Below are 15126 nucleotides of genomic sequence, written 5' to 3'. Positions count from 1 at the left end.
AAAAATGGAGACAACTGTACTTGAACAACAATTAAAGAGAAAAAGGGTCATGCTTAATTTGTCTGTGACTGATGTGCCCTGTCTTAATTTAGGAATGCTGCTGAGACGCCAGCACCTGGGACTTATGCACAGGTGTTCAGTGAATACCTGTTGAGCGAATGGATGCTGACTCTGGCTTCTAATGGTGGTATTGTCAGAAAGAAAAAACCAGCAGTCAGTGCCTTGGGCATGAAGTTTATTTTGAAGAACACAACATCAACCTCTCCATTCCATCTTGCTAAGCAGCTGAGCGGAATGAGAGCAACTGGTAAGGTTGCTGGCTCTGAGCACTAACCCAGGGTACTCCAGCCTGTCACCCACCATCCTTCCTGTCATCACCTTCATATCCAAGGCCCTTTCGTGTCTTGCTTCTCTGCCAAGCTATCCTGTAGTAACACTGTATATTCCCAAGGGCCATTCTCAACACTCCAGTCACTCTGTATATACTTTCATTCAAAAACCTCTAAAAGACCATCTCTTCCAAGTGGACCAAAAATGAGTTCTCCTGGCCTTGGTCTTCCGGCTCCTCCCTGTGTTATCAATGTACTTAGCTGTGAAGGCTCCCTTCCACTGAAGTTTCATTTCATTTTCTATTTTATCTATGGCCTTGAGACGCCTAACTGTGATACAGGGCAGGGCCAGAGGTCAGAGATTTGTCAAGCACAAACAGGCACTCAATCAAGACTGACCCTCCTGACTTACCAGTGGGCTGGGATCCGCCTGAGAGAAGATGTAACGCAGAAAAACCCCCAGGTGAGCTGGCCGTGACTTAAGTTTCTCAAGATCCTGGAATATGATGTCACTCTGGAAAGCAGAAGGATGGGACGGGCTGGGGGACACAGAGGCAGGGTACAGCAGTGGGGCCTGTTCTGGCTTAGCGCCCATGTTCTCGGCCTCCCAGGGTTTCTAAGCTGTGGCTCCCTCCTCCATGCTCCCTTCCAGCTAGTGTAGTCAAACTGCTTCTAGTTAAGAGCAGCTGGTATGAGAGAAGAATGATGAAAGGAGAAAACCAGGAAACCGTTACCTCGTTGTTGAAATAACCTGGGTCATAATCTTCCTCTGGGCCAATAATTAAAGGCTTTGGGCTTTGATCTACACCCTGGGGGAGAGAGTCAGGTTGTAGAGATGAGAGGTTACAAGACAGGGGATCCAACCCCCCTGATGAAGCCTGTTTAGTGACAGCACAGCACTGACAGGGAAAACCACATGTCTAGCAAACGCTGTCATCTTACTACAACCCCCAAATCTCAGAAAACAGAAAATATGATTTCCACTTGCAGGAAGTCAACTGCATTTGGGTGGGGCAGAGCAGACACACAAAGATGGGAAGTGAGGGAAAGTGCTCTCTTCCTGTTTGCGAAAGAACTGGGGAGGGGGTGTCAGACAACTAAATGAGAACCTAGAGCTCCTATTGGCTGAAGACTTTGCTGTTCTCCTAAACAGCCACCCCCACACAGAACACACCCCCTCCAAGTCTAGAGGCCACCACAGTGCCACTCTGCAGTTACTATGTCCAGTGAGCACTAGCAGCCGGACGAGCAGGAAGGCACACCAGTCTATCTACCTCCTTGAGCAAAAGGGGAAGGAGCTGAGCTTTCTCCAACACCATTTTCACCATTTCCCTTGTCTGTTCTAAAATCCAAACTTCTTAGATTGGCTTTTCTTTCTTTCCCCCTTATGCCAATTTTAATAACCTAACTCTAACTGGTATGCTATCAATATTAGGTATCATGAAAGATTTCAAATTGCAAAAACTTTTCAGATGCTGCAATAGACAAGCATTTCTACTACAGGTTCCTTGGGCTTCAAAGCTTTTCTACCAATTCTGTTTTCCACTCAATTTAATCTACCTCATTTCCAGTGACTCCCCAACAAGGGCTTCGCTTCTAAAACCCACCTAGATTACTCATGCCTACCTCTCTCCAGGCCTAAGATAATAATTCTTAATCCACTTGTCAACGGGTTTTTCCTGACAGTTCCTCCTTGTTACTCCCCACGCACTTTTGTTCTCCTGGATATGTATGGAGTCTATGCCAACGATCACTGAGTCAAAGAATGTGAGATACCCAGAAGATGCCTTAAGAGATCAGAGTCCAGCACTCACTTATAAATGAAAAGGTGAGACCCAGAGAGACTGAATGGCATGTACAAAGTTGCACAGTCAAGCCTGATGTGTTGTATTTGTGTATCTCAGAGTGTCCCTCTGAGATATCTCTGAGTATCCCTGCTTCTCTCTGGGGTCCAGGATCCCCAGGAGGTGTTGGATGCCTCTACCTGGCTCTCTGGCAAAACCTGAAAGCAGTAGGTTGTTGCTTATTTGGGGGAGGATTCTTTCCTTTAAGTCTTTACAACTGTACAGTTTTTCTGATTACAAAAGCAGAATATACTTACTGTTAAAAAGTCAAACATTTCAGAATTATGTAACAGAATGTGAGAGTTCCCTTTGATCCCATGCCCCTGCTGCTGATGCTGACAATCTCATGGATACTATAGGTTTCTCCCATGCTAACATTTATTATTACGAAACTGAAAGTATACTTTGCTCCTATCACTCAAAAGTAGCAATTTAAATAGTTTTCAGAAGGTGAACAGATTCAGGAGGAAAAAATGGACCCCAAGACTGATTACCCTTCACCTGCTCCTATTAGCCACCTACCAGAAAACTTCCGTTAAGAAGAGAATGCGCATCTGACCTCCTTTGGGACGAAAACTTGGTCCAGTGGAGTAGGGAGGGGCAATCAGTGGCTAGGAGAGGAGCAGGCCTGCGCTGGGGCTCAGGAAAACTAAGTGCTAGTGTGATGTTTTGATTAACAAGTTGAGTTCTTGAACAGTCCCTTAGTCTTCATTTGCCTCAGTTGACTCACTTTACAAATGAGGATATTAATGCCTACTTCCTTTCCTGATGGGGAAAATTAAGTGAGATATTTTTTTCCTAAAGGATCTAGCACAGCAGATGGTGTCCCAGGCTCTTTAACAAATGGTAGGTTCATTTTCCCACCTTTTTCCTTCCATGAGCTAAAAGAAACCAAATTCTATCCTATGGGTAAAATGAGAGCATTAAATAGTGTGTGAAACTGGATTTTATTTAAGGGAATGACAGAATTCCTTTAAAATAAATTGAAGTTTAAAAAAGTGAGTTAGCTTAAAGAAAAATATTATGTAACATTATATAGTTGGCATGAAAATATGGAAAAAATCATTATGGTAGTAGCAGATGAATTTTGAGAGACATCGTTTTACAAAATTTGGAGTTCTCTTTCCTGTGTCTCTAACAGGTAGTGACTTAGCTTCCACCAGAACGATGAGCAATTCTTTGGCTCTCAGGTCAGCCCATTCAGATAGCCCAGATTCCTTGCAAGCTTTTGCACTAAAACCTGTCTTCCTGATCTTCCCTGAACCCAGTTCTACCCTTCAAAGCAGTGGCTTTTAAGTCAGGTTCTGCAGAATCTTAGGGCTCCAGGGAAGTGCCCCTGAGGGTGGGGAAGGCTGATCGGAAAAAGGTCTCAGGGTTCCTGAGCTTTTATTTGCTCTCTACATTAGGGTGTCAAATAATAAGATTATACTTACAAAAAGGACTCTGCTAAAGAAAGAGAAAATTGAAAATCAGCATTCTGGAGAAACAATAACTAAACGTATTTCCTGTTTTATACAGATATTAAAAGACCACCTATCTGCTCCTTAGACATGACTCCCCTACAGAGGTATTCAATGACTTTTCTTTCTTTTTTTAATTTTAAAAGAGTTTATTTATTTATTTTTAGAGAGAGGGGAAGGGAAGGAGAGAGGGGGTGAGAAACGTCAATGTATGGTTGCCTCTGGTGCACCCCCTGCTGGGGACCTGGCCTGCAACCCAGGCATGTGCCCTGACTGGGAATTGAACTGCAACCCTTTGGTTCACAGGCCCACACTCAATCCACTAAGCTACACCAGCCAGGGCTCATTCACTTTTCACATAGAACTGAGATAGTCTTACTTTCATGTAGTTATTGATACCATGTTCTTTCTTTACTATTTATTCTCTAGGTGAGTGTCTATTTCAAAACAGGGGTTTAGTTTGATCATTCATGACTATGCACTGGTGACCCAGTTCTGGGAAAGGGGAAAGGAAGATCGAAGGGTGGCTTGGAGTCACTCACCTGGTCGCTGGTGGGGGGGCTTGGTGCATCCGAGCCCTGCCACCTATGTTGCTGGGCCACCCTGGCCATGATCACAGGGGAGGTTCGAGGACTGTCTAGTCCAGGGTCTGACAATACTGAGTTCCGATTTATCAACGACTAAAGGAACAGAGAATTCTGTGAGAAGGAAACTCATCCAGAAGACCGTCAGGGCTCAGCTCACTTGGTGGTAATAGCCATACTCATCAGCTAATAAAAATTCAGTACTTAGTCTGTGCCTGGCACTTCATTAACCTTGATTACACAGAACCTCATTTAATACTCCCAACAGTCATTTGAGTGAGATACTATTGTCCTTACTACTTTTCACACAAGGATACTAACACCCGGAGCAGTTACAAGACTTGCTGAAAGTCAAATAGCTGCCAAGTAGGTACTGCCTGGATTCAACCCAGCATCTCATCCCACGGTCACCACTCTTGTCACAAAGCTACGATGCCTCCCAGATGTCAAGCCCTCAAGATAATGTTAACTTAGATTATTTAGACCCCTCTGGTCCCTTCTTGATGTCCTTCCCACATACTGATCATTTCTTTTTTTTTTTAACATTTTTAAATTTTTATTTTTTGAAAGATTTTATTTATTTTTTAGAGGGAGGGGAAAGGAGGGAGAAAAAGAGGGAGAGGAAACACCAATGTGCGAGAGAAACATCGATTGGCTGCCTTTTGTGTGCTCCAACCGGGGACCTGGCCTACAACCTAGGCCTGTGCCCTGACTGAGAATCGAACTGTTGACCTTTCGGTTCGCAGGCTGGCGCTCAACACACCGAGTCACATTAGCCAGGGCCTATGTACTGACCATTTCACTTACATGCATCATCTTCTCCCAAATGGACAGGAGCAGTAAGGAAATAAAATTTCAACTGTAATTTAAAATTAGGTTTTAAACATATTTTAAATGATGGATTCACATGCTTAATTAACCTGGCTAGGTATATATTTTGCTAATATCTTTATTATTTCTTTCATTCACTTGCCTTTTTATACTGCATACTTGTAGTTTATATATGCAAACTAAGAACACCTGGAAGAGAGAACCTTTGAGGCCAAAACTGGAAATCCTTTGTCCTGTCTGGTGTGGCTCAGTGGGTTGGTTGGGAATCATCCCACAAACCAAAAGGTTGCCAGTTTGATTCCTGGTCAGGGCACATGCCTGGGTTGTGGCCAGGTCCCTGGTTGGGCGTGTGCAAGAAGCAACTGATTGATGTTTCATCCCTCTCTTTCTCCCTTCCTTCCCCTATCTCTAAAAACAAAGAAAGAAAATCTTTTTTTTTTAAAGAGAGAAATCCTTTGACCACTCCAGAAGAGATGAACTGGTGAAGTACAAAAAGATCTGTGTCAGAGAAAGAGAGACTGCTGCTTCTTAGCAGACAGGGTTCCCAGTGTTAATGAAAGATGAGTTATTCAAAGCCAGGCAGAAATGTGTTTTTGGTCAAGCGACAGTTAATGCCATGGCCCTTCTCTCAACCTTACTCTTTATATAACAGACTTACGATGAAACAGATGCCAGATTTGATGATCTTGCATGTCGGATGTGTTTGAAACCTCCTTTTTGGAACCCAGAGCAGACTGACTAAAATCCTTGCAACTGGAACTAGAGAAGATATCCACGACAGGCCCGAGGTCTTTGCAACCAGTGAGCAGCAGAACCATTAGGTGCTAGAGAAGGGACACTAAACCTACATTTTTCAATAGGCTTGCTCCTGCTGACACTCACCTCACTGAGGGAAGGGAAGCGTTCTGTACCAGAGTCCAAGCCACTGTCCCCGTCCTGTGAATCCAGAGAAAGTTGGCCTGACAAGAAAACAACTTACTCAGTAAGGAGGGCTGTGGTCTGGGGAAAGGGAGAACTTTAATCTGGGAACTTGTACACAGAGCAGAAAAGTGAAGCTGCCACCCTCCTTTCTTGCCCAGTTTCCTTTTGCCTCTCTTATCTTATGACACCTTGAGTCAGAGGCTTTACCTACCTACACACCTGTGCCGCCCAGACCATGTCATCTCCTGAAATAATACTTCATAGCTCTGTCTCACAAGTCTTAGACCTCACCTCATCCGCAACTCTCCCTGGTTCCCATCCATTTTCTCTTGCAACAGTATTGCTTGAGCTCCTAAAGGTGCTAGGTGCTTAGGCAAGTTGGCATTTGGACCATCATCACTACAGCCTAAGTCTCCACCTGGCACTTAGGTACCCAGTGCTACTGGCTATATACTGATTTCTACCGAATGAGTGGTATCCAATTTCTCTGTGCCGTGGTACTGCTTTCTCTCATTACTCTACTTCCCAGAGGCAGGTACTATGTATTTTCTTTCCCTGGATCTACCTCATGGAGAAGGGACAACAAAGAAAAAACCTAGACTAGGGACATGCCGGAGAAAAAATGGGTGGTGGTGGTGGGGGAAGCCTCACCTTCTGATGATCTCTGGCTGGTGTCACCAGGTAGTGGAAGTACATCCTAAAAAAGAAATGTCCAAAGGGTGAGGAAATTCTATTAACCTCTCTCCCACTGTTTCCTTCCTCCAATCAACCCTTCCCTCAGTCTCAGCAGATATGAGTTTATAACTAGTGGTCTCTTCTGCTTTATCGCCTTAACAATGCCCAGCTACAAAAGCTATTGCTTCGTTTGCACACTTTCAGGAGGACAGTGACCCCTAACGGTAGAAGAGAACTTTACCATCAGAAAAATTCCAAAAATTCACTTGATTTATAACCATGACCTCAAAACATCTATTCCCTTAGGTGGGCGGGACACAGAAAGAACTTCCTATCAAGGGGTACAAAATCTCAAGCAGATGACTGAGGGAACATGTAAAAGTTCCATCTCTAAAGGTCTCTGAAGTGCCAGCCTAGGGCTGGCTGACCAGCCAATGTAGAGAGCATTATATTAACAGTGCTGTTCATAAAGCCCTCTTTTCTACATCACATTTAGTCTTTCAACAACTCTGAGGCAGGTACAGAACTCTCACGTTATAATGAGGGAACAGAAGCCCAGAGATCTTAAGTAACTTGCCCAAGCTACACAGCAGATAAACTATAAAGCCATGGTTGCATCCAGATCTCCTGATTCCAGGTGGAGTGCTTCAGACTCCACCTCACAGAGCACACGAGTGCACAGGCAGTGCCAGCAGCAACTGCACAGGCCCCGTGCTGAGGGCACACTCTAACTCTGACACTAATGCTGTCAGGCAGATCCTGTCACCATCCCATTTCATAAACGAGGCCACCAAGGCTCCCAGGCATTAAGTGACTTGCCCAAGAGTCTTAAAGCGGTGAGCACTGGAACTGAGATGTGAATCCAGATGGTATAAGTCCAGACTTGAGCTCCTATCAACCATGTGACACTGAGAAGTCCTTTAGAAAATAAAAGAGCTTAAGTTTGATTAACCTGTTTCCCAGACCCTTTTGATCTGGATGCTCTAAAAGAGAAAGTAGATAATCTTCAAATAATTTGTATTGGTTTTGGCAAATATTATTCTTGCAGATGTTTTAAGTTTCTGGAAAGTTACTTCCTATATACCCGAAGAATTAAGGCCTGCTAGAGATAAGCAAGACTCTACTAAGAGCAAACTCCCTCCCTCACTGTAACAGGTAAGCACCATCGCCTCTCTGGGATATTCCACAAAGTGTGGTTAGCTGCTGCTATAGAAACCTCTCAACTGACTGAGCATCTTTTACTTAGCCTGACTTTTAAAAGTACTTGTACTTCTTTGAGAAGACCTGAGGAATGAGTGGTGAAAAAAGCTACCAGATGAAAACTGAGTGAAACCAGTGTAGGAATACATATCAGCTATGAGGAAATTACCCAGAAGGAGATGGATAATTAGGAGACTAAAGCCAACAACAATTTATTCCATATTTATTTCTTTCCACTGCAACTGTAAGATCCTGAGAGGCTTTTCCCTTTGTGTCTCAAGTGTCAGGACGGTGCTCAGTCTCTTTGGCTCTCAATAAAAAATCGCAGACCTCTGTTTCTTTGTTATATACTAAACACTTACTAGGTCAGCCTATGGGGTCCTGGCATGACTCAGGAAGCCTTCTGCCCTCATTTTCTCACTAATTCCACCCAGTCCACCTGCAGGGTACCCATTCTAGAGCTATACCTACTATCACTCACCACTAAGCCACCAGTCTCCTGCTGGATCTTCAGCTGTAACTGAGTGACTCGCCGCCGGGCACCTTCGATCTGCTCTTCTAGCAGACTGGCGGGGTTCCGGCTATACACCTCACAGATACGCTGGGGAGGGGTGAGGACAGGGTGGAGGGGAAAAGGCAGAAGGGGTGGTTAGTAGAGAATGGATGACTCACGAGTAAGGGGGATAAACAGTTATCCCAAAAGAAAGGGGACAGAGATCTCTGCATTCTAGTAGATGCATGTTATTTCACCATCAATTAGGAGCAGAAAAAAAGTATAAATGGTGAGAAACAGAACACAGGCTGCAACTGGAGAAAGAAGACGTAACACAAAGGTCCATCCTACTCTGACCCATTCTTGAAAGGCTGGCTTAATTCCCACATCCTAAATAAGGTCTCCTTTGATCACTCCTCAAGTGTGAGATATTTACGTGACTGTCCAGACCAGCACACACAGAGGTGCCCAAGAGGAAACTCACTCAGTGAGAAGCAGCTGAGATGAGCGGAACGTGTGGACGAGGGAAGCCACCATAGGTCTCCCCAGCCCGTGGGCGGGAAGCAGTCTGACACTCACGTCGCACTCCTCACAGCACACGGAGTGCGGCACACACACGTAGAGCTTAGACTTTGCAGTCGGGGAGTCCTGGCTTTGAACTCCATTTTGGTACCTCCACTTACGAGCTGTGTAGACCTGGGCAAGCTTTAATTCATCCTCATAGACAAAAGTACCTGGAGATGACAGTACCTGCCTCTGGGGAGAGCTGAGCTGTAAGGTCTGAATGAGACTGTGGATGTAAAGTGCTTAGCAGAGTGTCTGGTGCTTAATTACACCACTGAATACGGCCAGGTATTATTATTTCACTACAAAAGGAAATACTCACTAGAGCTGGCTGGTTAAATAGTTAAATAAAGACTCCGAATGCATATATTCTCTAGTGTCGCCTGGGGCCTCACTGCTACCTGCCAACCTTTTTTTTTTTACAAATTCCTCACACTTTTTTTCATCTCCAGGTCTAGCCCAGCAAGCCTTCAACTCTTTCCTCAGCAAAAAAATGTCGTGTTGTAAGAACTTCCTAACTTTTCACTTCAAAACATTTGCAGCCACCCCTCCCTGCCGCAGTAGAGAAAAACCGTGTCTACAAATTTTTTACAAAGTTAATGCCTCCAATTGCCTCAGGCTCTTCTTAGGCACTAGTCACATATATTCAAAGTCTCCTTCCAATGGTTCTTTCTCCTCAAGTTTCCAGTCCTAAAAACAAACCACTACAACAAAACCCTTTCCATCAACTCGTTTCTTCTTCCCTTCACAGCCCTGCGTTGCAAAGCGGCACAGCAGTCAGCAGTCAGCCCCACACTGCTTTGCCTTTCACTCACTCCTCCGTCTAGTTCCTCCCGCTTGTCTCCGACAGATACTCTTTCAAAGAATAAAATGAACTAAATGCCAAGTCCAATGGTTTCTTCTAGGTCCTCTTCAAAATGCTGCCCTCTTGACTTCCTAACTCTACACAATCTTGGGTCTCCTCACACTCCTCCCCCAACTGTACCTTTATCCCTGCCTCCTCTCTTACATTCCATCCTCAGCTTTCTTCTTTTTCTCTGCACTGGTACCCTAGGTGCTATCACCTAGTTTGCAATTTCAACTACCGCCTTTGTGCTGAGGATACCCAAATGCATATTTCAACCCAGTTTTGTCTCCTGAGGTTCAGCCCTGGTATCTCCACACACTCTGTGATGGTCTTTTGATCTGAATGTCCCAGGGGCACCTTAAACTCAGCACACCCAAACACAACCTTCATTTCTTTCCCCTAAACCCTGTTCCTCTCCCTGTCTCATTCCATCAATAGCATCACCATCTATCCAGGCATCTAAATTCGTGGCTATTTTTTATTCTCTTTTCCTTTACCTCCTTCTTCCAGTTGGTAAGTTCTACTGATATGCCTTCTGAGATGTCTCCCATTGCCATCCCCAACTTTGTTCTTATTAAATCTGTCATCATTTCTTAGCTATTTCAATAGCTTTCTGGATGATTTCCTTACGTGTTAATCCACTTAACACACTTTTCTAAAGAACACTGATTTGAAGATATGTATACTCCCTACTCACAAACCCTTTGATCAATTCCCACTGTCTTCAGAACAAACTCGAAGCCCATCAAGGGTCAAAGCACTTTCCAGAGTGAAACAGACTGACCCTAACTCAAGTGTCACCTCATAAAGACTTCTCTGACCATTGCATAATGAATTATTCCTTCTTTTAGGCTTCCACAGCATCAGAAAATTTACTTTAAAAACTACTGCTGACATATAATTCATTAACAAACTTCACCACTTTAAAGTGTACAATTCAGTGGTTTTTAGTACATTCGTAGAGTTGCTTCTTTCGTTTAGTATAGAGCACACATTACTACTTCATTCCTTTTTAGGGCTAAATAATATCACTGTATAGATATACTGGGCTGGCCAAAAAGTCTGTATGATTTTTTTCTGTAAAATAAACAACACATTTTTTATTTTCACCAATAACTTTACTGATTTGACTATTTTGAGTATGTCGGCTATCTCCTGTGTGGTGTAACATTGATTGTTCTCAATTAACGTCTCGATTTGATTGCTATCAACTTCTACTGGTCTACCTGATCAAGGAGCATCGTCCAGTCAGAAGTCTCTACCATGAACCTTCTTCACAAACCACTTTTGACACGTTTGATCAGTCATAGCACCTTGTCCATACGTTGCACAAATCTATTTTTTGCATTTCAATTGCATTTTTACCTTTCTTGAAATAATAAAGCATAATATGCTGAACATATTGCGTATTTTCTTCCATCTTCTATATTAAAATGGCTACACAAAAATTCACAAATTTTAATAAGTTTTTAAAAAAAATGCACGCTGATATGACAGGTGCCACAATACAATCTAACAAAATTATTTTGAAAGAAGTTAAAGAAAACTAAGTGTTACCAGAGCCATCTTAAGGAAAAAACCAAATGAAATTTCTGGCCAACCTGATACCACATTTTGTTTATCTAGTCAACAGTTGATGAGTATTTGCGTTGTTTCCAATTTCTGGCTGTTATGATTGATGCTATTAGGAAGGCTCACATATAGGTTTTTGTTTGAACATGTTTTCATTTCTCTTTGGTATATATTTAGGAGTGGAACTGATCATCTTATCTCTGTTTGTCTTTTTAATATTTTGAGGAACTACCAAACTTTCCCACAGTGGCTGTACTATGTTTTATATTTTCACCACCAATGGTGGAAATAGATTAGGACTATGGATATGTATATAAAATATAAACAAGTATTTCTCCGATTTCTTCACATTCTCACCAACAACTGTTATTTTCTGTTATTTTGGCTGTAACCACCCTCGTGGGTATGGAGTGGTATCTCTTGTAGTTTTGATTTGCGTTTCCCTAATGACTAATGATACTGAGCAGCTTTTCCTGTGCTTATTGGCTATTTATCTTCTTTATTGGACTGTCTGTTCACTTCCTTTGCTAACTTTGAAATTGGGCTGTCTTTTTATTGTTGAGTTTTAAGAACCCTTTACACATCCTGGTACTAAACCCTTATCAGATATATGAGTTCCACATTCTCTTATTTTAAGATTTTACTTATTTATTTTTAGAGAGAGGGGAAGGGAGGGATAAAGAAAAGAAGAGAACCATCAGCTTGAGAGAGAAACATCAACTGGCCCCCCTTACATGTCCGAGTGGGAACCTGGCCTGCAATCCAGGCACGTGAATCAAATTAACAACCTTTCAGTTTGCAGGATGATGCCCAACCCACTGAGCCACACCAGCCAGGGCTACAGTTTTTAAAAATAATTTCAGTTTTTGATCCATTTTGAGTTAATTTTTAAAAAATTATATGAAGCAAGGGTCCAAATTCATTCTGTTCATGTAGATACCCAGTTGTCCCAGCACCATTTGCTGAAAAGACTATTCTTTCTCCACTGAATTATCTGGACATCTTTGTCAAAAATCAATTAATCATGGATGTGTGGGTTAATTTATGGACTCTGAATCCTACTTTATTGATATATAGGTCTCTTCTTACACCAGTACCACACTGTCTTGATTATTCCATGACATTTGTCAACATATATCATTACTTATTATATTAGTGTAACTATGTATCTTCATTCATCCACTGATATCCTACTGGATCACAAACTTCTTAAAGGAAAGGTTCATCTCTCATTTATCTTTGTAACCATTCCAACTTTTGCCCCTAGGACTCCTCCTCCCTCTAGCACTGCAACACACACACAGCAGGGACTCAGCTTGTAAAATAAATGAGTGTATTTTTTTATCTTTGTGCCTTTGACCTACACTGAGTAGCATTCCATCCCCCATCTCTTTTGCATACAAAAATCCCACTCTTTAAGGCCTAGCTGGAATAGAATCCTCTATAAAGTTTTCCCCTGCATTTCCAATTATTACTTGCTCTCTTTCTCTTATTGGAAGCTCTTTGTTCTTGCCACTCTCTCCCTACTGTAATATGGATTTTCCCCATTAGATTTTAAACAGGTTAAGGACAAGAACTGTCTGATCTTTTCCCTCACTATATGCCACGGAAACTAAAACAATGCTTTACATACAGTGGGCACTTAACAGAAGTTTGTTGAATTGAAATGAAGGAGTGAGGAGCTTGCTGTAAGCCACTATAGTAATCTAAATGATTCTACTCCAGCTAAAGTAATCTTCTTATTGTTCTCTATGCCTGGAAATCTCTGCACCCTTTTTACCAACAGCACCCCCATCTCCATCAGCTTGCCTGGGCATTCACCTATCCACCCCCTCCCTCCTCCTGAGCATTCCTTCCCTGGAAACCAGCAAGATCAATTCCAACTGATTCTGATTTTCCTCAGTTCTAGTGTCCCCTCATTTTATTCTACCTGTCTCATCACGTGTTTGTATTTTGTCTGTGTAATCACTATTCTAATCTATTATCCACGAGCTATTACCCTGTTCATTCTATTGGTCAAATTCTGCTTTAACTGCATCAACAAATTCTATTGGCCTATGACAATTTCTTAGTGGTCCCGGGTTTTAATTTTTGAAGTTTTATGGTACTAGAATATGGCCTGTACATTCAGTTGTGCACATTGGCAGACTGCTCTGATAAAATATTACTTCATTAAGGCAATGGACAGTCTACCCTCAGCAGCGACCTTACCTGTAACTCTCTCTCCTCCTGCCTCAGCATGTTCCTAAGGATCTGGGTGGCGTGTTTTTGAAATTCAGGATCCTAAGAGTGAAAAATATGACAGTAGTCAGAGGTGGGGACCAGCTCAGTTCTCTTCTACCTGCTGATTCTTGGCCAAGGAAAGCTATGAGGGTTGAGCCTGCATCATAAATGTGTTTTGTCTAATACCTGGAACCTCACCGGAATTCAGTAATACAATCTTACTTTGACTTTACCTGAACTTCCTAAAAACCTTGCTGTAATCACCTCTGGTATCAAATTGCTCTCTAAAGTCTCCTAGGACTTGCTGGGCTCAGTCTTCTTTCCAACTGGAAAATCCTGTTCCCCATTCTATCTGCATCTCAACCTCTTTTTAACACATCACACAGATTTCCCTGGACTTTTGGTTCTCTCCCTACTTGGTTTTTCTGTTTTTACTCTCTTCCACTACAGACTTAGCTCCATTATTTCATTCCTCCAAGCAGTCTTTTTCTCCAGGAAGCCTTTCCCCTACTGTTCCATACCCTAGTGACAATGACTGGCAACAGTGTTTAACTCTGTCCAAGCCTGCAGGTGTGGGAGGAGTACTCTTAAAGGGCCTCCTTAGAGTCTTCCACATATCTAGGAAACACACTGTATGCTGCTGTCTGATGAAACTGCACATGTGTGTTTACATGGAAGGAGAACATCTCTTCGCTTGTCTCTGCTTACCAGCATATCATTCAATTTAACCTACTTTCCTCTCAGTGGAAGTTATTCAAAGGGACAAGAGAGTGAGGAGAGGAGCAGGAGGATCATTACCTGGAGAGGTTTGGGTCCTGTGATGCGCTGTGGAAGTGGCAGAGGTGGAGGAGGTGGTGGTGGTGGGATCACAGGGGTGACCTGGGGAGCTCCTGCTAGGTCTGGGTCCTGCTGGAGCCCAGAGGCACGAATGGACGAGGGTGAAGAGCCCAGAAGGGTCAGTGCAACATAGGCACCAGCTGCAGGGACAGACAAAGGCTGGCTCAAGCGGTATTGTTCTGGACAGCAGACATTCAGACGAAAAGGAGGGGGTTCTTTCTTCCTTCTCCCCTCATGAAGCTAATAATTCTGTAGATAAAGTTCTCCTCAGTTGTAATGTCCCCCATTCTCTAATTCCTGCTTACCTACCCTGCATCAACACAAGTGCCCCTTCTTTCCCTTTCTTCATGCAGAGACCTCAACCAAAGTTCCACCATAAATATCTGGGAACACTCCTGAGAGTCTGCCCGATCAGTCCTTGTTTCCTCCTTTGTGTCACTAAACTAAGTGGCTAACACAAAGCCCCAGTATACTGTCTGCCTGGCACATGAAAAGCACTCACGGTAGGTCTAGCCTCCCACCCTCCTCAAACGTCCCACACCCTTTAACTGTTTCCTCATCATTTGTTGCTTCTGTTTGATTACCTAGGCAAACTCAATTGTTGCATCTTCCCAGCCGCAAAAAGAGTATTTTTGCTTTTTTTCCCCAAATAAGAAACAAACGAGGGAGAATGTCCGTGAATGGGAGAGAGGAGCAAATGGTATTTCAGTGAGACCTGGCCTTAGTAAAATAGGGTCTAAATGTGA

General features: G+C 43.1%; 1 protein-coding gene across 13 annotated transcripts in view; it reads right to left on the bottom strand.

Annotated features, from left to right (window-relative positions):
• The window catches only part of ARHGEF11 (Rho guanine nucleotide exchange factor 11), a 113070-nt gene that overhangs the window by 27736 nt on the left and 70208 nt on the right, over positions 1–15126 (bottom strand). For 10 of the 13 annotated variants that reach the window (XM_053916172.2, XM_053916182.2, XM_053916170.2 and 7 more), the window contains exons 6-13: positions 14342–14520; positions 13532–13603; positions 8326–8445; positions 6621–6666; positions 5931–6007; positions 4176–4313; positions 1064–1138; positions 742–843 (exon numbers count right to left, since the gene is read on the bottom strand). In XM_053916172.2, coding sequence (XP_053772147.1) covers positions 742–843; positions 1064–1138; positions 4176–4313; positions 5931–6007; positions 6621–6666; positions 8326–8445; positions 13532–13603; positions 14342–14520 — 809 coding nt within the window. The remainder of the gene's footprint in view (positions 1–741; positions 844–1063; positions 1139–4175; positions 4314–5930; positions 6008–6620; positions 6667–8325; positions 8446–13531; positions 13604–14341; positions 14521–15126) is intronic. The other 3 variants (XM_053916179.2, XM_053916181.2, XM_053916180.2) reach the window with 2 other exon arrangements.

The sequence above is a fragment of the Desmodus rotundus genome, chromosome 12 (assembly GCF_022682495.2).
Source record: "Desmodus rotundus isolate HL8 chromosome 12, HLdesRot8A.1, whole genome shotgun sequence".
In the NCBI taxonomy this organism is placed as follows: Eukaryota; Metazoa; Chordata; class Mammalia; order Chiroptera; family Phyllostomidae; genus Desmodus; species Desmodus rotundus.
The sequence above is the reverse complement of the archived record's forward strand: the minus strand, read 5'-3'. Positions and strand labels throughout refer to the sequence as shown.